This window comes from Benincasa hispida, chromosome 12 (assembly GCF_009727055.1).
Source record: "Benincasa hispida cultivar B227 chromosome 12, ASM972705v1, whole genome shotgun sequence".
Taxonomy (NCBI): domain Eukaryota; kingdom Viridiplantae; phylum Streptophyta; class Magnoliopsida; order Cucurbitales; family Cucurbitaceae; genus Benincasa; species Benincasa hispida.
Window position 1 is genome coordinate 47870672 of NC_052360.1, and position 23097 is coordinate 47893768.

Consider the following 23097-nt stretch of genomic DNA (forward strand, 5'->3'; position numbering starts at 1 on the left):
GACCTAAGTGTAATTGCGGGAATTTAATTATTGACGTTGAAATTATTTAATTTGAAAATTAATGGATTGACGTTGAAATTATTCAATTAAAAATTAATGGTAGGAATTAATTTCATTTTGGGAGAGAAAGGAAGTTAGTAAAATAAAGTAGAATAAGGAAAAGAATAAAATAAAAATTTATTCTATTTCCTTCTAAGTTGTTGTTATTATTATTATTATTATTATTTTATATAAAAAAAATTCATCAATTTCTTCTTCCTCGTGCGCCTCCCTTCCCGAAACCCCAACCCCTCGCTGCCAAACCGCCCAACTGCCACGTCTTCTGTCGAGCCCAACATTAGTGAGCAGTTGCCCCGATCCGTGAGCAACGCGTGCCGCCAGTCGCCCCAGCCATCGATCTGCACTCCAACCGCGCCGCTCATTATTCATGGGTAACGGTCGACCAGATCCCGCCGCTCTAGCCGCGCTGCTTCAGCCGTCGATTTCACGTTCTCTCCCAGCTGCAGACCCACGCGACCAAAAACCAGGCTCGTTCGCCACTCGTTCAGCCCGCCGCCCGAGCCCAGCCACCGAACTCCGCCGGTCACTGCCTTCCTTCGCGGTCGTTTGTCGGATTTCGACAATTGTTGGTAAGTTCTAGGTAAGATCAGTTGAGTTTTGAAGGTTGTGGTTTGCACATTAAATTTTGGATTTCCTTTTTGGTTGATACCTATTATATTTGGAATTTAGATCCAAGATTGGAGTTGTTTGGAGTGTGCAACGTGCTGTCTAGCAGGTTCGAGTTCGTTTCCAACAAGAAATTTGGTAACATTTGGGTCTTTGAAGTTGATCTTCGAACACCCACTAATGATTGGATTAAGTAATGACCTAATTATTGTATTTCGAAGATTTAAGGTTGCTATCCATCAGAATTAGAGGTTGTTTTTCTTTGTGGATTTTAATGGAGATTTTAGAGCCAAAGTCTGGAAGTGACCGTTGATCAAGCAACACTTTAGATAAATTATTTTTGGGGTTGATTGTATGAATTGATGGGTGGAATTGGGCCTTAGTGTGAATTAAATGTTGGGTTTATGTTATAGGTTTAATTTGAGTTTCATTATCGAGTAGTTGCTTGAGGAAAATATTTGGACTTGCGATTTGAGGTAAGTAATCTTACTACTGGAACTGCCCACAGGCCAGGGACTAGATATATGCTAGCATGATAGATGAATATTATGACAGAACAATAGCATGATAGACAATATAGTATGACCGATATATGTTCTTGTATGAGGATCTGAAACCTTTATTTTTGCACGTAGATACTTGCATGCTAGTATGAGATGATACTTGATTCAATGAAGTTATATTTGATATGAGGATATTGAGGCATATATGCATGTTGTAGAGCCATGATGTTGAGGTGTATATGTATGTTATAGAACCATGTTGTGATACTTGTGATGTTAAGACTGTGATAGTGTCTTTACTGGTTAGTTAAATGTCCACTAGATGTTGTGTTTCCTTCGGCATTTACCAGAGATTGTGTTTCCTTCGGAATTCACCAGAGATTGTGTTTCCTTCAAGATTCACCAGGGGTTGTGTCTCCTTCGGGATTCACCAGGGGTTGTGTCTCCTTCGGGATTCACCAGAGGTTATGGGTCCTATGGGATTTACTAGAGGTAGTGGGTATACTTAACAACAATAGGATAGAAATCAATTTTTCATGTATGTATATATCCTATGAGGACTAGAGAAGTTTACATGTTCGACTAGAGGTAGGCATCTAGAGGACATAGATGCCTAGCCTGACCCCAGTAGCAGGGTTACTTACTGAGTATTTTATACTCATCTTTTCTCATGTTGTTATTTCAGGTAAAGATAGAGATGCACAGACGATTGACAAGCAAAATTCGTGATCGAGCCACTGGGACCAATTTTATGCTTCCGCTCATGAGATTTAGATTTCTTTTAATGTTTTTTTTTCAACTTTCAGTTTTGATGTTTGAAACTTAGTATTAAGAATTGTTTTCAGACTTATTTATTATCATTTATGATTTATGGGTACACTATTGTTTGTTTTTAATATTTGATTTTAATGAATGACTTTCCAATTTACCTTATTTATTTAGCATTTATTTCACCATAAAAGGGTGTCGTTTTAAGTTCCATGCATGCATTTATCTAGTAATGGCCTAACTTGAGTCCTAGGGGGTCAGGTTATTACATACCCACTCAACTTAATCTACACAAGACTCAAAACTTAATGATTTTGAACGCCTAATTTGCCCTAAAATGCCTGAAATCGACCAAACTTCCCGTGGGTACCTATTTTCTGGCGAGAAATCTCATAACTTAATTTTTTTAATTCTAACTTAAAATAATCAAATTAGAAGCCACAAAATTCCCAGGGAACCCTATAAGTATCTTACCTTGAAATTTGGAGTCTCAAATAACTCTTTAAGTCCACAAATTTACTCAAAAGTTGTACAACACCATGAATTCCGTGTGACCTCTGGCCAGTAGTGTTTTCCTCTGTTTTCTTGCTCGTTCTGCCACAATTTCTTCTCCCAAATTCTTTCTTATTAACTCCCCAAAGGTTTAACTTACTTTTCCGTCAAGGAATTGCTCCAATTGAGCCTGTTTCAACTCATTTCCCTTCTTCCCCTTTTATAGGTCGAGAACTTCAACTCTTTCAATTCCACCCTTCAATTTCCAGAAAACAACTCCTAATTTCAATCAGTCCAATACTTAGTCGATGCATCTCCCACCTTTTGTCCCTCAAATCACAAATTAACAGCCTAATACCTTGGATTTCTCAAGCTTTATAAAAAACTTAGTTTTATCTTATCCTTCTTGAATTTCCCCTTCATCCCCTAAACTTTATTCAAATCCCTCATTTTCTTAAGATTTTTAAAAGAGTAACCAAGTGCTTTGATGGCCTTTACTTGATACACGATAGCCTTTACTTGATGGACGATAGCTTTTACTTAGTGCACGATTTCATTCATCGCATAATCATACGCTGAACTCCTCCACCTAGGTTGTTGCATACCACACATCCATCGACAACCCTCACGTCTAGGTCATTCTTGCTATATGCACTCATGAGGCCTCTCTTAACCTCAAAACAACCTAGTCATCGTAGGACAGACTGCCCAAAACCAGGCTCAAGAGGAACATGTGCCACCTGAGAAGTTATAGCAGGCCTGACCGCAGAATAGAGACATGTAGGGCCTGTCTCTACTGGCTAAGCATTTGAGGGATTTCAGAAAGTTTAACCCTTGCTCCTTTGATGGATCGTTGGGGGACCCAACTAAATCAGAGATGTGGTTGTCATCTATCAAGATAATTTTCCGTTTTTTGAGGTGCCCGAAAGAGCATAAGCTCTAATGTGCAGTATTCACGTTGACTGGCAACGCAGAAATCTAGTGGCGTTTAGTAGAGAAAATGATTGATACTGGTGGGGAATTTTCAACCTGGGAGCAGTTCCAGGAGCGTTTTTATGAGAAGTATATTTCGGCTAACACCTAGTATAACAAGCAGGCAGAATTCTTGAACTTGAAACAGGGAGTTATGTCGATGGAGAAATATGAGCAGGAATTTGATAAGTTGTCCCACTTTGCTCATGAACAAGTAGCCATCGAAGCACCAAGCATAGAGAGATTCATCCAAGGTCTATGGAGTAGACTGCGAGGTATGGTACATGCCTTGGACCTTAAGACATATGCTGCGGCACTGCAGGCTGCCGTGAGGATTGATGTTGACTCCCAGGTGGGAGAAGAGTACAGGAAGTCGCTCAGGATTGGGACCTCTGCAGGTCAGAAAAGGAAGGCTGAGCTAAGGGCTCCTAAGCATCAGAAAAGGAACCAGAACACAGTTAATGCTCCACGTCAATAGGGACAACAGGGCTCCCAAGTTGTGACTGCCAAGAAGGATAGGTCGATCTGTACTACTTGTGGTAGGCGACATTGGGGACGTTGCCTAGCTGGCTCTGAGGTTTGTTTTTTTATATGGTCAGAAGGGGCATATGTCAAAGAAATGCGCAAGGAGAAACATGCCTGAACTTAGAAGCCAACCCGTAAGCTTGTTTCAGGGAGGCCCGAGTCATCAGCAGCAGCAGGGTAGTGTGTTTTTTACCACTCGACACAAGGCCAAGAAGTTAGGCATAATGGTGACAGGTACGTTTCCCATTTTGGGGCACTATGCTTTAGTTTTGTTTGACTCTGACTCTTCGCACTCATTTATATCCTCCATATTTATAAAGCATGCCATGTTAAGGTCAGAACCTTTGCCCTTTGCACTGTCTATTTCCACTCCATCAGGAGAGATCATGTTAGCTACAAAAAAAGATAAAGCATGTCAGGTAGAGATAGCAAATCACGCATTAGATGTGACCTTGATAATTTTAGATATGCGTGATTCTGATGTGATATTGGGCATGGATTGGTTAGTTGCTAATCATGCCATCATAGATTTCTCTTGTAAGGAGGTCATCTTTAACCCTCTTATAGGAGCCAATTTTAAGTTTAAAGGGGTTGGGACCGTGGTCCTATCCAAAGTGAATTTAACATTAAAGGCCAATAGACTATTTGACCAAGGAGCCGAAGGCTTTATGGCCAGTGTGGTCGACCCTAGAGAGGCTGAAGTCACCTTGACTTCAGAGCCAACAATAAAAGTTTTTCTAGACATTTTTCCAAAGGATCTTCCTAGACTACCCTTGCAGCGGGAGATAGATTTTGCTATTGAGTTGGAGCCAAGAAGAACCCCTATTCCAAAGGCTCCGTACATAATGGCAAAAGGAACTTAAGGTCCAATTGCAGGAGTTGTTGGATAAGGGTTTCATATGCTCTAGTGTGTCACCATGGGGTGCACTCATTTTGTTTGTGAAAAAGAAGGATGGATCATTACGTTTGTGGATTGATTACAAAGAGCTGAACAAGGTGACCATCAAGAACAAGTATCTCCTCCCCAGGATTGATGACTTGTTCAACCAGTTGCAGGGAAGGTGACCATCAAGAACAAGTATCCCCTCCTCAGGATTGATGACTCGTTCGACCAGTTGCAGGGATCTACGGTGTTCTCAAATATTGATCTCTGGTCAGGATACCATCAGCTGAGAATAAAGGATAGTGACATACCCAAGACAGCTTTTCGTTCGAGATATGGGCATTATGAGTTCATAGTGATGTCATTCGGTCTGACGAATGCCCCAACAGTGTTCATAGATTTGATGAATAGGGTGTTCAAGGAATTCCTTGACACCTTTGTGATTGTTTTTATTGATGACATCTTGGTTTATTTTAAGACAAAGGCCGAACATGAGAAGCATTTGCGAAAAGTTCTGGAGACGTTGAGGGCCAATAATTTGTATGCTAAGTTTTCTAAATGTGAGTTTTGGCTGAGGCAGGTGTCTTTTCTAGGGCATGTAGTATCGAAGGAAGGTGTCTCTATGGATCCAGCAAAGATTGAGGCAGTTACACAGTTTTTGGGGCTAGCAGGCTACTATAGACGATTTGTAAAGGACTTCTCTCGCATAGCCGCCCCATTGAATCAGTTGACCCAGAATGTAGCCTCTTTTGTCTGGAATGAGGTTTGTGAGAGAAGTTTCCAAGATCTTAAGCAGATGGGTGTTTCAGCCCCAGTTTTTATAGTACCAGATGGATTAGCAGCAGTGGTTTTCGCTCTCAAGATCTGGAGGCACTATTTATAGGGAGAGAAGATACAAATATTCACCGACCACAAGAGTTTAAAGTACTTTTTCACTTAGAAGAAGTTGAACATCAGGCAAAGAAGGTGGTTAGAGCTGGTGAAGCATTATGATTGCGAAATTTTGTACCACCCAGGAAAGGAAAATGTAGTGGCAGATGCCCTAAGCAGAAAGGTGGCTCATTTAATAGCCCTCATTTCTAGACAGACTCATTTGTGCAAGGAGCTAGAGCAGGCATAAATTGCAGTGGCAATGGGGAAGGTCACGACATAGTTAGCGCAGTTGTCAATGCGACCGAGTCTAAAGCAGAGAATTATTGATGCGCAATGACGTGACCCTTATCTAGAGGAGAGACTTCGTAGGGCGGAGTCAGGCTAGGATGGCAAATTCTCGGTATCAGCGGAAGGTGGTCTCCTCTATCAGGGATGTTTGTACGTGCCAACAGATAATGATATTAAAAATGAGTTGTTGTTAGAGGCTCACAGTTCCTTATTTTCGATTCATCTCGGCAGCACCAAGATGTATCAGAACTTGAAACGGTATAACTAGTGGAATGATTTGAAAAGAAAGATTGCAGAGTTTGTCAATAAGTGCTTGGTGTACCAACAAGTGAAAGCCCCGAGGCAGAAACCAACATGCTTGTTATAGCCATTGAGTGTGCCAGAATGGAAGTGGAAGCATGTGTCTATGGACTTCATCGTAGGGTTTCCACGGACAGTCAAAGGTTTCACTGTAATTTGGGTTATGGTAGACAGAGTTACAAAATTAACACATTTTATACCTGGAAAATCCACCTTTTCAGTAAATATGTGGGAACAGATATACATGAAGAAGGTGGTGAGATTGCATGGAGTGCCTATGTCCATTGTGTCGGACAGAGACCCTCGTTTCACTTCTAACTTCTGGAAAAGTTTTCAGACAACTTTGGGGACCCGGTTGGATTTCAGTACAGCTTTTCAACCACAGACTGATGGGCAGACAAAATGATTGAATCATATATTGGAAGACATGTTGCGTGCCTGTGCCATAGAGTTTTCAAGATGTTGCGATGCTCACTTGCATTTAATGGAGTTTGCTTATAATAACAACTATCAGTCCACTATTGGGATGTCACTATTTGAGGCCCTATATGGAAAGAGTTGCAGGTCTCCTGTGTGTTGGGATGAGGTAGGAGAGAGGAAATTGTTAGGACCTGAACTAGTGCAGACCACGAATGAGGCAATACAAAAGATCAGTGCTCGTATGCAAATAACTCAGAACAGACAGAAGAGCTATGTCGATGTGAGACATAAGGACCAGGAATTTGAGACTGGTGTTAAAGTGTTCTTAAAAGTGGCACCTATGAAAGGTATTATGAGGTTTGGCAGGAAAGGGAAGTTGAGTCTGAGATTCATTAGGCCTTTCGAAGTCTTGGAACGAGTTGGTGCTGTAGCTTACCATTTGGCATTTCCTCTAGCACTGTCTTCAATTCATAATGTTTTTCATGTTCGATGCTGAGAAAGTATGAGATAGACCCGTCCCATATAGTTGACTTTGAGCCCTTGCAGTTCAATGACAACTTGAGCTACGAGGAGAAACCTGTAGAGATTCTCACCAGAGAGGTAAAGACATTGTACCACAGAGAGATTGCATTTGTGAAAGTTCTATGGCAGAATCACCAGTTCAAGGAGGCTACTTGGGAGCAAGAGGATGAGATGAAGGCCCAGTACCCAGAGCTTTTTCAGGAATGAACTTTTGAGGACGAAAGTTGTTTAAGGAGGGAAGGATCTGAATTTTTATTATTTATGTAATTTCAGTAATTTTTTAATTGAGGGCATTTTTTGGAACTTTTGGACTTGAGTGTAATTGCGAGAATTTAATTATTGACGTTGAAATTATTCAATTTGGAAATTAATGGATTGACGTTGAAATTATTCAATTTGAAAATTAATGGCAGGAATTAATTTCATTTTGGGAAGGAAAGGAAGTTAATAAAATAAAGTAGAATAAGGAAAAGAATAAAATAAAAATTTATTATATTTCCTTCTAAGTTTTCATTATTATTATTATTATTATATAAAACAAATTCTTCCCTTTCTTCTTCCTCGTGCCCCTCCCTACCCGAAACCTTAACCCCTCGCAGCCGAACCTCCCAGCTGCCGCGTCTTTCGTTGAGCCTAGCACCCACGAGTAGTCACCCCGATCCGAGCAACGCCTGTCGCCAGTCGCCCCAGCCGTCGATCTACATTCCAGCTGCGTCACTTATCGTTCATGGGTTTCGGCCGACCAGATCCTGTCGCTCCAACCGCACCGTTTTAGCCATCGCTTCACGTTCTCTCTAGCTGCAGACCTATGGGACCAGAAACCCAGCCTCATTCGCCGCTCGTCCAGCCCCTCGCCCGAGCCCAGCCATCGAACTCTGCCAGTCACTGCCTTCCTTCACGACCGTTCGTCGGCTTTTGGCAAGTGTTGGTAAGTTCTGGGTAAGATCGGTTGAGTTTTGAAGGTTTTGGTTTGCCCATTAAATTTTGGATTTCCGTTTTGGTTGATACCTATTAAATTTGGAATTTAGATTTAAGATTAGAGTAGTTTGGAGTGCGCAACGTGCTGTTCAACGGGCTCGAGTTCGTTTCCAACAAGAAATTTGGTAACATTTGTGGTCCTTGAAGTTGATCTTCGAACATCCACTAATGATTGGATTAAGTAATGACTTAACTATTGTATTTTGAAGGTTTAAGGTTACTGTCTATTTAGAATTAGAGATTGTTTTTCTTTGTGGATTTTAGTGAAGATTTTGGAGCCAAAGTCTGGAAGTGACCGTTGATCAAGCCACACTTTAGGTCAATTATTTTTGGGGTTGATCGTATGAATTGGTGGGTGGAATTGGGCCTTAGTGTGAATTAAATGTTGGGTTTATGTTGTAGGTTTAGTTTAAGTTTCATTATCGAGTAGTTGCTTGGAGGGAAATATTTAGACTTGCGATTTGAGGTAAATAATCTTATTACTGGAACTGCCCACGAGCCAGGGACTAGATATATGCTAGCATGATAGATGAATATTATGATAGAACGATAGCATGATAGACGGATAGTATAGTATGACCGATATATGTTCTTGTATAAGGATCTGAAAGATTTATTTGTGCACGTAGATACTTGCATGCTAGTATGAGATGATACTTGATTCAATGAGGTTGTATTTGATATGAGGATATTGAGGCATATATGCATGTTGTAGAGCCATGATGTCGAGGTGTATATGTATGTTATAGAACCTTGTTATGATACTTGTGATGTTGAGACTGTGATAGTGTCCTTACTGATTAGTTAGATGCCTACTAGATGTTGAGTTTCCTTCGGGATTCACCAAAGATTCCGTTTCCTAGGGGATTCACCAGGGGTTGTGTTTCCTTTGGGATTCACCAGGGATTTTGTTTCCTTCGGGATTCACTAGGGATTGTGTTTCCTTCGGGATTCACCTGGGGTTGTGTTTCCTTCAAGATTTTACCTTATTTATTTAGCATTTATTTCACCATAAAATGGTGTCGTTTTAAGTTCCATGCATGCATTTATTTAGTAATGGCCTAACTTGAGTCCTAGGGGGTTGGGTCATTACATACCCACTCGACTTAATCTACACAAGACTCCGAACTTAATGATTTTGAACGTCTGATTTGCCCTAAAATACCTGAAATCGACCAAACTTCCCGTGGGTACCTATTTTTCCGCGAGAAATCTCATAACTTAATTTTTAATTCCAACTTAAAATAATCAAATTAGAAGTCACAAAATTCCCAAGGAACCCTATAAGTATCTTAACTTGAAATTTGGAGTATGAAATAACTCTTAAAGTCCACGAATTTACTCAAAAGTTGTACAACACCATGAATTTCGTGTGACCTCTGGCCAGTAGTGTTTTCCTCTGTTTTCTTGCTCGTTCTGCCACAATTTCTTCCCCCAAATTCTTTCTTATTAACTCTCCAAAGGTTTAACTTACTTTTCCGTCAAGGAATTCCTCCAATTGAGTTTGTTTCAACTCATTTCCCTTCTTCCGCTTTTATAGGGCGAGAACTTCAACTCTTTCCATTCCACCCTTCAATTTCCAGATGACAGCTCCGAATTTCAATTAGTCCAACACTTAGCTGATGCATCTCCCACCTTTTGTCCCTTAAAGCACAAATTAACAACCCAATACCTTGGATTTCTCAAGCTTTATAAAAAAACTTAGTTTTATCTTATCCTTCTTGAATTTCCCCCTTCTCCCCTTAATTTCGTTCAAGTCGCTCATTTTCTCAATATTTTTAAAAGAGTAACCAAGTGCTTTGATGGATTTTACTTGATACACGATAGCCTTTACTTGATGAACGATGGCTTTTACTTAGTGCACGATGGCATTCATCGCATAATCATACGTTCAACTTCTCCCCCTAGGCTATTGCATACCACACATCCATCGGAAACCTTCACGTCTATGTCATTCTTGCTATATGCACACATGGGTTCTCTCCTAACCTCAAAACAACCTAGCCATCGCATAGCTTCATTGTACACTCAGTGCCTTGCACTCATCGCTTGCGCTCATATCCTTACAACCCCTCGTGAGACCATGCGTTCACTCCTCGTGCAATGCCCCAATGCCCCCACATTCGACACCTTGTGCCCTTGCTTGCTCGACTCCACGCATGCGTCCGAGCGCTCACTCCTTGCGCACATTTCCTTGTGCCAATCGGCCTGCTCGTGTGCGTCTGCCAGCGCCTCGCCTGGCTGCATGCCCCTACACTAGCGCCTGCCTAACTCATCACTTTGTTTTAGGTTGTCGCTAATGCTTGAGCACATTCCACCGCATGAGCAACCCACTCATGCCAACGTTTGGCCAGTGCCCTCATGCCATCGCACAGCTACCTGGCGCTCACACTTTGCTTTGCCAAGCATCACATTCCAATGCATGATGCCTGGCTTAGCCACACCTCTTACCAACACATGGGGCTTTCATGCATCCAACATGGGCCTTGCTAAGCACCATATTTGAACTTCAATTGACCTTGGTCGCATACGATACATCAACACATGGTATTTGTATGTTACAACACTTGGTTGAATTTTTATTACCCAAAACTTCCACTTCACTAACTTAACGTTTAGTCCTTAAGATTCATTTTCCAATAGTTAAGGCATTCTCCCCCTCTTTTATTCCCCCACAAGCTTCTTAATTAACCAAGCTTTAACCTAATTTAGATAAAATTCGGGGTTTCACAAGAAACCATGTCGGCTATCTATAGGCATAAAAAAGAAATCTTCTGCATCTCTCACTAATAATGATGCTAACACCATGCATTAAATTCCATGTCCTGTCGCGCCCCATGCCTCAAGTCAAAAGTTCATTAGTTTTGTCACGAACCTTTCACTTCTGCTACCAACTTGATCTTTTTTATTTGACCTCCACCGCCATTCATCAGTTGCATTTAATATCATGTCTCCTTTTATTGCATAGGCCCCCCAATTCCAGATCAGGTATCATGATTTTTCTATGCGTTCATGCGGCGGCAGCTTACTTCGTTGCCTTGTTTTAAGTAGCTCTCTGCATTCATAGAGTGCAATTTTTATAACTTTTAAGGATTATGAGTTTCGCATGCTTATGATTGCATAATGTAATAAATTGCAAGATTTTCATATCAAATTAACGCATTTTCTATGATTTTTTCGAATTGTTTTAAATAAAAAGGTTAAATAACTTATATTTCTACAAATTACCAATATGCTTGAAAAGGACAAAACTTATATAATAAAGAATGAAATGGTAAAATCAGTAAAGAACCAATATATCAATGTGCATGAAAAGTTGGAATTGATACTATCTTCCGCTACTAAAATTACTAAGACTGATGAATCAATTCATATTATTTCAATAGTTTAGAATTTGAAACAATTTTCAACCACTAAAGAAATGATTTTTTTTCAATATATATGTATGCAATAATTGTTCCTCAATTACTAATTTTTTTTTGTCCCTTACAGCCATGATCGCTATGCTTGTTTCACAAACATCTACTTCATCGATCAAACAAAAACAATCAAATAGGATTGTACAAAAGAAAAAAAAAAAAAAAAAAGTCATTCTAATGAATAATAGGTTTGTTTTAAATTTATAAGCCTTTCTATATTTTATTTTATAATAATTTAACTTCTAAATTTAATATATTTAATATATTTATAAAATAATATAGAATGTATACCATGAAAATGACATTCTGGGGAGATCCGGGCGAAAATGAAGGATAAGAGATAGAAGACAATATCGATAATTTTTCAATTATTATTGCTTCAAATTTGGAAACATCTTTTTATCAAGGTATTATTTATTTTTAGTCATATTATTGTCATTTGTTATTTGATAAATTATGTTTATGTTTATGTCATTCGTTATATTAATTAAGTCACTAAATTTATCTTTATTGCATATTCATCTTAGGAAAAATAAGTCTTTCTTCCACATCCAAGTCCCATGTTACTATTGAACCCAAATTACGAGAAACAACAGAACTTAGTGAAAGGTAGTAAAAAAAAAAAAAAAAAAAAATCGATTACATTATTGCATATTTTAAATGTCCTAAATTTAATTTTAGGACAATTACTCGCCAAAATCGAGAACGGATTGAATGAAAAAAACATCAAGCAAATGATACCTCAAAAAAAAAAAAAATGATGGATGCATCTAGGAGTGTTCGTAGGTTTGGATGGGTTGGGCTGAATGACTTTTTGGATCGAACTCAATTGTTCGGGTTGTTCATTTCTTCAACCCAAATAACTCTTCTTAAAAGATGAATCTAACCATAAAACATTTGGGTTGGGTTGGTTTGAATTATTATTATTTTTTTTGTAAAAGAAAGTAAGATGTTAACATGTAAAAATTTGATTTAATTATTTTCATATATTTGATTAAGATTAACAACTCAATTTCAATTTATATAATGAATATTTTCTTTCCAATGTGCTAAAAAACTATTTTTAGGAGTTGCTAGAAAATAAATTGTCTAAAAAAATGATAAAACTTAAATAAATATATGTATATATGACTGTATGATAGGTAAAAAATATACTTTATAAAGTTAATAATAAGTTCGGGTTGAGTTGAGTCATTTTAGGTGAATTCATGAACCAACCTAATCCAAAAAAAACTTCATTTATTTGAACTCAACCCAACTCAAATGAGTTGATAACCCAATCCAAACTGCATGGATTGAGTTGGGTTGATGGGTTTTTTTCGAGTCATCAGGACTTTTTTAACACCTCTAGATGCACCAAAGATGACATCGGAGGAAATTATTTAAATAAAAGAAATCATACATACTGTTCATTCAAGGCAACTATTATTCAAGTGATGAACAAAGAAAATCTATGATATAAAAAATGCAAATATTGCAATAGAAGAGTATTTTCATGTATGGATGAAACTCTCATATATTGCAATAATTTTTTTTTCAAAAGCTTTAATAATAATAATGAAAAAAATATAAAATAAAAGAAACATAATTCAAAAGCCTAAATAATTAATAGAAAAATAAAAGTAATAATAAAATTTAATTTAAAATTTAAATTGAATGGATAGTTGAATAATTCAACCTATAATAATAAAGTTGAAAATAAATCTAATCCTAGCCTGAATTAAAAATTAAATATATGTATACTAAATTAGGAAATCAAATCTTTAAAATTTATCAAAATCTTTACACAACAATATATTAGAATTTAACCTCTCACGCAAACAGTTCAACCATCTTCCTCACCGGGACTACAATTTCCGCTTTCTGATCCGTACTTCCTCTTTAAATTAATAGAACTGGAAAAGGAATCATCTCTCTCATCACTAACGAACAAACAGCGACCGGAACCTCCACCATTAATGACGGTCGAAAGCGTATTGGGGGACTGGCCGCCATTAAAGTTGATTGTGTCTGCGATTACAGAAGAGTTGTGATTGTCGGTTATGGAAGAATCAATCAAGAAGCAGAATGGTATTCCTTTTCTTCTATTCTTCCATCACGAATCCCATGATGACCGATCGTCTCTATTCTTCTAAGAATATTCAGATTGAATAAGAGACGAAAATTAGAGAATTTTAGTGAAAGATTAGAGAATGAAAAATTGACACAACAATTTTCAAGAGTTGGAAACTCTCTTTCTCAAAGCTTCGTCATCTTCTTTTTGTTTTCTCATATCTCCATTCTCTAATACAAATTCTGAACAAATACAAACAAGCATTTAACAATGGCGTCAATTGAAAAAAATCTTTAATATCTTTCCTAATTCTCAACCCAACACGTAGTTTGCTGCAGAACAGGTGTTGGTGAAAATTCAAGTTTTTAAAATAAAAAGACAAAAAAACCTTTCGGTGATAATCCCAAATTGCTTAATTTTAAAAGAAGAGTCCCCTCATTCCTTCTTATACTTTCATATTTTAGAGGGAGTGAGATACACAAATGTGGGTAGGGTGGACATCCTACCCGCTAACTGCTGTCTCCGTTCGATCAAATGGGGTGTGACGAGGCACATGTGTGATTATTTTTCATTAAAAATGTATTATTATTATTATTATTATTATTTTCTTTTATTTAATTCTTTACGTGATGCGAGCAAAGGGTGTCGGTCAAGTCCTCTGCATGTTTGGCGGGCACAAGCCTTTTTGGCATTTAGACAATTCATTTTCTCACCATCCCTCTCGATTCCTTCACTTTACGTTTTGGTTTCTGAGCATCTCAGTCCTGAAGAGTGTGTGTTTTCTGATCGAATACAGTGCATCTCCGATCGAGAAAATTTTATATTATGGGTTGTTTTATCCTAGATACGTAAAACTACTTGCACACTTGGGCAGAGCCACGAAACTTCCTAAAGAGAACGAGATCCGTGACTCAACTTGTAATGAGTTTCTGTTTTACAGGTTCTATCTTTCTGACGACTATCATTCATGACTGTTCACTGTTGTCAAATTTTTCCATCGAAGGGTAGTCAAAAGACAATTCCATCGGCCGATTCTGTCATGGCCCTTTTAAATTACAACAACATCATGACCTTTGACCTCAACCGTCCGTTTCAGTTCGAAGGAGCGAGCTTTAAATAGTGGAAGCAAAAGATGTTGTTTTATCTTACAGTAAAAAAGGTTGTCAACGTTTGTACAACAAGGAAGCCAACTGTAACGGAAGAAGATCCGATTGAAAAACAAATAAAAGAAGCTGCTGATTGGGAAGAAAAAGATTTTTTGTAAAAATTTCATATTAAATAGTTTGACTGATGATTTGTATGATTACTACAACACAACAAAGGAAGTTTGGGACGCCCTACAAAAGAGGTACAATACCAAGGAGGTTGGATCCAAAAAGTATGCCGTTAGCCATAACCTAAAGCTCCAAATGACGGATGATAAATTTATGGATGCCTAGTCCCATGAACTATAGAAGATAGCCCATGAAATAATAACTGTTGGTATGGCTTTAGACGAACAATTCCAAGTTGCCGTTATTATTGAAAAATTTCCCCATTGTGGAAGGATTTTAAGAACACTTTGAGGCATAAGACCAAGGAGTTTTCCTTGGAGAGTCTTATCGAGTCTTATCACCTGGCTAAGAATTAAGGAGGATGCCCAGAAGCAGGACTAAAGGAAGGAGGTGAACATCGTTCCTGGGAGATCCACCTCTGTCGTGATAAAGCCTGACCCAAAGTCTAAAAGAACTAAGAGGAAAGGTCAGAACTGTGGTTCCAGCAACTAGAACAATCTGAAGAAGTAGAAACCCCCCCCCCCCCCCCCCAAGAGAAATGGTACAGTTCTTTTGCTCTAACTGTAATAAACATGGATACATGTCTAGGAACTATAGGAACAGACGTCATCCTGCTGGTCAAATGAACCTGATAGAAGAACCGTTAGTTGCCATGATCACAAAAGTAAATGTAATCGGTGGTTCTAAGGGGTAGTGAATAGACACTGGCGCTATGCGCCAAATCTATCACGACCTTAGTCTATTTAAAACTTATACTGAAACTAAGGATAAAAACATTTTGTTGGGGGATTATCACTCAAGGAAAGTTGCTAGAATCGGTGAGGTGGAGCTAAAGTTTACAATTGGCAAGACTCTCACCTTGAAGGATGTCCTGCACGCTCTAGAGATAAGAAAGATTTGGTCTCGGACTATCTCCTTAACAAGGTTGGATTTACTCAAACAATTAAGGAAGATTTATATACCCTTACTAAGAATGATGTATTCATAGGGAAAGGTTATGCAACTAAGGGAATGCCCAAATTAAACATAGACATAAATAAAATGAAATCTTCTATTTATATGTTGTTTCTTTGAATGTTTGACATGCTAGACTTTGTCATGTTAATAAAAGATCAATTAGTAACATGATTAGGTTGAAAATGATACCTAAGTTATCCATGAATGATTTTGATAAATTTGAGTATTGTAATCAAGCTAAAATAACTAAGACACCACATAAATCTGTATCTAGAGAATCTGAGTCTCTAGATTTAATTCATTCTAACTTATGTGAATTTGATGGCATCTTGACTAGGAACAACAAAAAATATTTTATTACTTTTATTGATAATTGCTCTGATTTCACCTTTGTATATCTGTTGAAAAACAAAAGTGATGTGATTGATGCTTTGAAATTGTTTGTAATGAAGTAGAAAATCAGTTTAACAGAAAGTTTAAAAGACATCGTAGAGATAGGAGAACTGAGTACGACTTAGACAACTTCAATAAGTTCTTTAACGGTAACATCTCGAGTTTTTTTCATAATTCAAATTTTGTATTTTCGTAAAATTTAAGGACAATTTTGTTAATTTTTGAAATTCAGTTTTGTTTAAAGGAAATATTTGGATCTATGTCGCATTAATTTAATTTTAAGTTAATATCGAGAATGGAATTTAAATCCTGAGAAAATTGTTTTGATTTTTGGAATTTGAAGAGAAAAAGGAAAGAATTTTAAGAATATATATGGAAGAAAATGATAAGATAAACATAATTTATTATAAAATAAAATAGTTTAGAACAAAATAAAGTAAAGTTTTATTTATTTATTTATTTATTTGATTATTTATCTCTTCTTTATCCCCTCTGGCACAAAAATCGAAGAGCCTTTCCCCTTTAGCCTCGCACGCGCCCCTCCCCTTTCCGACCCTCGCTGTCAGCTGCCTGCGCTTCGCCAACCGCGCCTTGCTAACCATCGCTCGTTCTCACTGATGGTAGCTCGTTGGTAGGTTGTCGCCCACGCAGAAGCCATCGCTCGTGTCGCATTTTTCATCCGCAGCTCGCCCATCCAGCAGCGCGCGTCAGATCTATCTGGCGTCGGACCGCCCAAAGTCACCGCGTGCTCCAGTCGTCTCTGTCGCCCTGTCCAATTGCATGTTTGAGACGTCGTCGACAACGTCGGTCGCTGCCACATGTCAGTTCGGTCGTCCGACGTCACCTACTGCCATTCAGCCGCCGGAACCTTATTTGGGTGAGCTTTAGATTCAGGGCTTGGAAGTTTTGAGGTGGCCAACAAATTCAAGACCAATTTTGACAAAGATGGTTAGATTGTGGTAAATTTTCCTTGGTAAGTAAATTGGGTACATTTGGACTAAATTGGATTTAGATCCCAAGGATTAATTTAAATTTTGGACTCTTCATTTTAGGCCATGGCTGCTAAATTAAATTTAGTAATTTATGTTATAGGGCAAATTCAAGTTTATTCAAAAGCTTTAAGGACACTATTTTCGTGGACTGTTGTTCGTGACCAAATATGAGGTAAGTAATCTTACTACTGGAATCGCCTTTGTGCCAGACGATAAATTTATGATTTATTTTGAGGATTTTAAGACTAGTTACAAGGATAATTTTGACTGTTCCTAGATTTAATGGACTATTCAGAAAAGATATATGAGCATGTGATAATATGTCTGAAGTATTTTAATGTATGAGCATGATTTAGAATTTTATGAGACATATTAAAAGTCAGATTGAGCATAACCCTAAATTATGAGTTAAGCGACACTGGAATATCTTGAAGCTAGGTGAAAGTTGGAGCATTTGTTGATGTACATATTTATGTGATTTATTATGAAAGTGAGTAGGCTATATGCTATATTATGAAATTTCAAATATTTGATTGTTTACATGAGTTAGTGCTGAAAATGATGTACTAGAGTTGATCCATTAAAACTAGATTAAACACGTACGTTAAGGTTAATTAACATGACCTTGATGAGGAGATTTTAGAGGACTCATGATTATGTGAATGTTATATGTAAAATCAAGTTAGATGCAATCTCTTATCCTTTAAAGACTATGTGACTGCATGAAAGTGATGCATGTCCAAGGGCGCTAGTACATGAAAGAGATGTACTAGGGCTGGTGTGTATTGTTGACTTTTTAGCCCTTAATCTCAAACTAATTAATTTTAATTAATTAATTAATCAATGTTTTGATGATAACAACTCAATTTTTAATTATTGAAAATCTTAGTTTTTTAATATGTCCATAGCGTAGAGCTTGGAACAACGATTCCAACACCTCTTGAATCACTCAAATCGAAGCTAAAACGAAGACGATATGACCGAAACAAGTCTATAGAGAAAATACCGTGATGGATAACGTGGCATAACCAAACCATTTGCATGTAGACATTTGGCAGCATATTGGTTGAATGGTAGATCATTAAGAGATTAACATATGATAGACTTTTTATGTTTGGATTAACTTTAAAGAGAATGAATTTAAAAAGAAAATGAATTAAAAGAAAAATGAATTTAATATTAGTTTATGTTGGTGTCTAACGGCTAGTTTTTGACACATGTATGTTTTTTTTTTTGGATTAATTTTAAAAAAGAAAATGAATTTCAAAAGAAAATATTATATTTTGTTTGTATCTAACGACTAGTTTAGTTTAAAAATCTCAACTATTGATTTTTCTTTTCCAAAATCCAAGGGTCCAAATTAATTGTGGTTTCTAAAAATTTTTCAATCTCTATATAAATCATCTTCCTCTCCAAATTTTAAACCAACAAATTTTACATTTCATAATCCTCCAAAACTCAAAAGTTTCATTGTTGCTCTCTCTAAGTTCCCAGTTTTTCTTTTCATCTTATTCTCGAGAGAGTGTTAATGTATTGTGAGGATAAACAGAGTTGTATTGTGTTCTTCAAAAATTCCAACATTTATAACAGTTTGATCCTAAACCGTGAAAAAGATCGAGTTTGCTTTTGAACCCGTAAAAGGAGCGGTGGTGTAACGGTTGGACTCTAATCCGTGGAAAGAATCGGAAATATTTTATTCAAATTCCCAAGAGGCGCTTGGGGAATGGAGTAGATCGAGTTTGACTGAACCACTATAAAAATTATGGTGTCTTCTTTTCTAACTCTTTCCTTTTTATTTTTGCAATTAATTTAAGTAATTTATTGTATGTTTAGTTTGTTCTTATTTATTTGCTAAAATTTGATAGAATTAAATTATCACATTTTTTTCATCTTATTTGTTGCATAAATTGAATTTTTCTTATTATTTATAAAAAGTGTATTAATTAGTTTAATTAGGTTAATTTAGAAAAAAAAAAGTTTAATTAAACCTTATTCACTCCTCTAGGGTTGCCATATCGATCCAACAATTGGTATCAGAGCGGGTTGCCCTTCTTGAAATATTTATTTCTTGATAAACTTAATTGTTTTTGAGCTATGGCAACTTTAGGTTTTATCTCTTTTACCGATAGTCAATCTATTATAAAGCTTCTTTTCTTTAATAGTACTAATTATAGTTATTGGAAATATAGAATGAGATTTTTCTTGCTTTCTATTGATTATGATTTATGGGATATTGTTGAGGAAAGTTTTGAAATTCCAACAAAAGATGTTGATGGTGTTAGCACTATAAAACCTAAGGACGAATGGTCAATAAATGAAAAGAAAGTATGCTCTTTGAATGTCAAAGCTATTAATTGCTTATTTTGTGCTTTGAATGAAGTTGAGTATAATAGAGTGTCTATTTCCAAAACCGCTAAAGAGATATGGGATAAATTAGAAATTACTCATGAAGGAACTAGTCAAATAAAAGAAACAAAGATTGACATGTTAGTTCATCAATATGAAATGTTTAAAATTGATGAAAATGAAGCTATTTCTGATATGTTTAGTAGATTTATCTAACATTGTCATGCTTTAGAAGGACTTGGGAAAAAGTACTCAAATCTTGAGAAGATAAAGAAGCTATTGTGGTCTTTGCCTAAACAATGGGAGCCTAAAGTCACCGCCATTCAAGAGGCAAATGATCTCAAATCTCTCTCCATTGATGAATTCATGGGCTCGTTGTTGACGCATGAGATAAAGATCAAAGAAAACATGGAGGATGAGAAGAAAAAGAAAGAAAAGAGTATAGCTTTAAAGACCATCTCTTTAGAAGTTGACTCCCAAGATGAAGATGTTGCCTTTCTTTCACGTAAGTATAAGAACTTTATCAAGAGAAAGAAGCATTTCAAGAAGCATCTCTCCAACAAAAAGAGTCAAAAAGTGAAAAGTAAAAAGGATGAGGTAATATGCTATGAATGCAAGAAGTCGGGTCATATTAGAACCGATTGTCCTTTTTTTCAAATCATCCAAAAAATCCAAGAAGAAAGCAATGAAAGCTACTTGGGATGATAGTGATGAAAGCGAAAGTGGGAGTGATAATGAAGAAGTGGCCAATTTTTGCTTCATGGCTCATAGTGATAAAGAGGATGAACAAAATGATGAGGTAACTCTAGAACCTCTTTCTTATAATGAATTGTTCGAAGCTTTTGAAAATATGCAAAATGATTTAGAAAAACTTAATTCTAAGTATGTTATGCTTAAAAAGAAATACAATATTTTATTTAGTAAAAATAAGTCTTTACTTGAAGAAATTGCTTGCTTAAAAGAGAATGAGCATGATGCTATGCATATTGATGAATGAATATCTCTTGTGACAAGCATGCTTTTGATTGTGATGAGAAAATGCCTTGCTTGACAAAGTTAATTTCTTGAGCATGATAGTTGTGAAAAAGATAATTTGATTAAATTACTCAAAGAAAAGGATTTAGTGCTTTGCAGAAATTGATAAGGCTAAGAATCTATTAAAAAGTTGATAATAGGTGCTCAAAGATTAGACAAGATAATTGAAGTAGGCAAGCCTTTTGGTGATAAAGGAGGTTTAGGCTATATTGATGAATGTTCACTCCTTCAAGTTCTAAAATATCTTTGTTAAAGCATCTCATAATAAGCCTAAGCTTAATATGCCTAAGGTTGTGTCTAAGCATGTTAAATCTAACTTTGTGCCTATATGTCATTATTGTGGTGTTGAAGGCCATATTAGACCTAAGTATTTTAAATTGAAATATGCTCGTACTACTTCTCCAAGAGAAATTTTTTCTCAAAGGGCAAAGTTTCACAATGTTCCAAGGAATAATTTTCTCCAAGAAAAGTAGAGAGCATAAATTTGTTTTAAGAGATAAATCTTTGCATAATGTTGTTTGTTTCTCATGTGGCAAGTTTGGACATACAACTTATTCTTGTTTACTTGTCTAAATCCAATGCCTTAAATGTCTATGCAAAAATGAAATGGATTCCCAAGTTTGTCAATGCTAACTATCTAGGACCAAACAAATGTGGGTACCAAGAATCAACTTGAACATTTGTGTTTGTAGGTTTGTTTGAAAGCCTCTAAGAAAAACAAGTGTACTTGGATAGTGGTTGCTCGAGGCACATGACGGGAGACCCATCCAAGTTTGTCTCTCTCTCCAAAAGGATGGAGGCCTTGTAGCCTTTGGTGACAACAAGAAGGTAAAATATTGGTAAATGTAGTATAGGTAATGAATCTTCTATTTTAATTGAAAATGTACTTTTGTTGATGGTTTGAAACATGTTTTATTTAGTATTAGTCAATTGTGTGATAAAGGCTTAGAGTTGTGTTTGATAAAAAGAATTGCATCGTTGAAAATGCTAGTGATAGAAAAGTTATATTTGTTGGAAAAGAGATGAAATATTTATATTATTGATTTGAATGATTGTCCTATTAATGATAAATGTTTATCGGCTTTGCATAATGATTCTTGGTTATGGCATAGAAGACTAGGGCATGCTATCATACACTTAATTTCAAATGTTTCCAAGAATTCTTTGATTAAAGTCTTCCCAAATTTAAATTTGAAAAAAGACAGTTTGTGATGCTTGTCAATGGGTTAAGCAAACTAAGTCCTCTTTCAAATCTAAAAATGTAATCTCTACAACTAGACCCCTTCAACTATTACACATGGACTTATTTGGCCATTTTAGAATTGCTAGTTTTGGAGGGAACTATTATGCCTTGTGATAGTTGATGATTTTTCAAGATTTACTTGGGTTTTGATGCTAAAACATAGGATGATGCTTTGAAAAGCTTTTTCTAGTTTTGCAAAAAGAGTTCAAAATGAAAAAGGTTTTTTGATTTCTAAAATTAGGAGTGATCATGGGGGAGAATTTGATAGCAATGCTTTTGAAACTTTTTGTGAAGAAAATAGTTTTTTCTCATAATTTCTCCGCTCCAAGAACTCTTCAACAAAACGGTGAAGTTGAAAGACAAAATCGTAGTTTGCAAGAATTTGCTAGATCAATTTTTCATGAGTATGGTTTACTTACATACTTTTGGCGAAAGCTGTTAACACTGCTTGTTATGTTTTAAATAGAGTTTTAATTAGATCCTCTTTGGATAAACTCCTTATAAACTTTGGCATAACAAAATTCAAAATATTGGGTATTTCAAAAGTTTTTTGGTTGCACAATGTTTTATTTGAATAACAAAGAAAAACTTGGAAAATTTTAATTCTAAGATGGATGTTGGTATTTTCCTTAGCTATTCCTTACTAGTAAAGCTTATAGAGTTTTCAATAAAAGAACTTCAGTAATTGAGGAATCTATGCATGTAGTATTTGATGAATCTTGCAATGTTATTTCTAATGAGCCTATTTATAGTGATGTTTTAGAAGGAAATTTTGGAGATTTACTTGTTAGTGACAAAGGCAAGGAAATTGTTTCAAGTAAGTAAGAGGTGAGCTTAATCGAAAAGAACGAAGTTGGTTCTTCATCCATGCCTAAAGAGTGGAGGTATGCTCCTTCCCATCCCAAAGAATTAATTCTTGGTGATCCCGAACAAGTGTGAAAACTTGTTCCTCTCTTAATATGTTTAATAATCTTGCTTTTGTTTCTCCAATTGAACCAAAAAGTTTTTAAAGATGCCTAAATGATGAATTTTTGGATTTAGTTATGCAAAAGAATTAAATCAATTTGAAAGGAATAAAGTTTGGGAGTTAGTCCCTAGGCCCTCTCATGCTTCTATAATTACAACTAAATGTGTCTTTAGAAATAAAATGGATGAAAATGGAAATATCATTAGAAATAAAACTAGACTTGTAGCT

General features: G+C 36.4%; 2 protein-coding genes and 1 long non-coding RNA gene across 6 annotated transcripts; all 3 read left to right on the top strand.

Annotated features, from left to right (window-relative positions):
* The first annotated feature begins 239 nt into the window (after positions 1-239).
* Positions 240-2010, top strand: LOC120068017. 4 transcript variants are annotated; one of them, XR_005479072.1, is made up of 3 exons: positions 240-640; positions 730-804; positions 1855-2010. XR_005479072.1 is itself a non-coding variant. In XM_039019682.1 (3 exons), exons 1-3 carry the CDS (start codon positions 428-430, stop codon positions 1896-1898), a joined length of 321 nt encoding a protein of 106 aa, XP_038875610.1. In that variant the 5' UTR covers positions 240-427; the 3' UTR covers positions 1899-2010. The 4 variants fall into 4 exon arrangements, 2 of the variants coding, with proteins under 2 accessions (XP_038875610.1, XP_038875611.1); XR_005479071.1 differs by having other exon boundaries at positions 730-775; XM_039019682.1 differs by having other exon boundaries at positions 240-629.
* A 2026-nt stretch (positions 2011-4036) lies between these two features.
* Positions 4037-5692, top strand: LOC120067526. The gene is made up of 2 exons (XM_039019077.1): positions 4037-4774; positions 5288-5692. Exons 1-2 carry the CDS (start codon positions 4037-4039, stop codon positions 5690-5692), a joined length of 1143 nt encoding a protein of 380 aa, XP_038875005.1.
* Positions 5693-16790: 11098 nt separating this feature from the next.
* LOC120068239 lies at positions 16791-19915 on the top strand. The gene is made up of 3 exons (XR_005479132.1): positions 16791-17259; positions 17379-17450; positions 19857-19915. It is a non-coding gene; the product is annotated as an uncharacterized LOC120068239 (long non-coding RNA).
* Positions 19916-23097: the final 3182 nt, after the last annotated feature.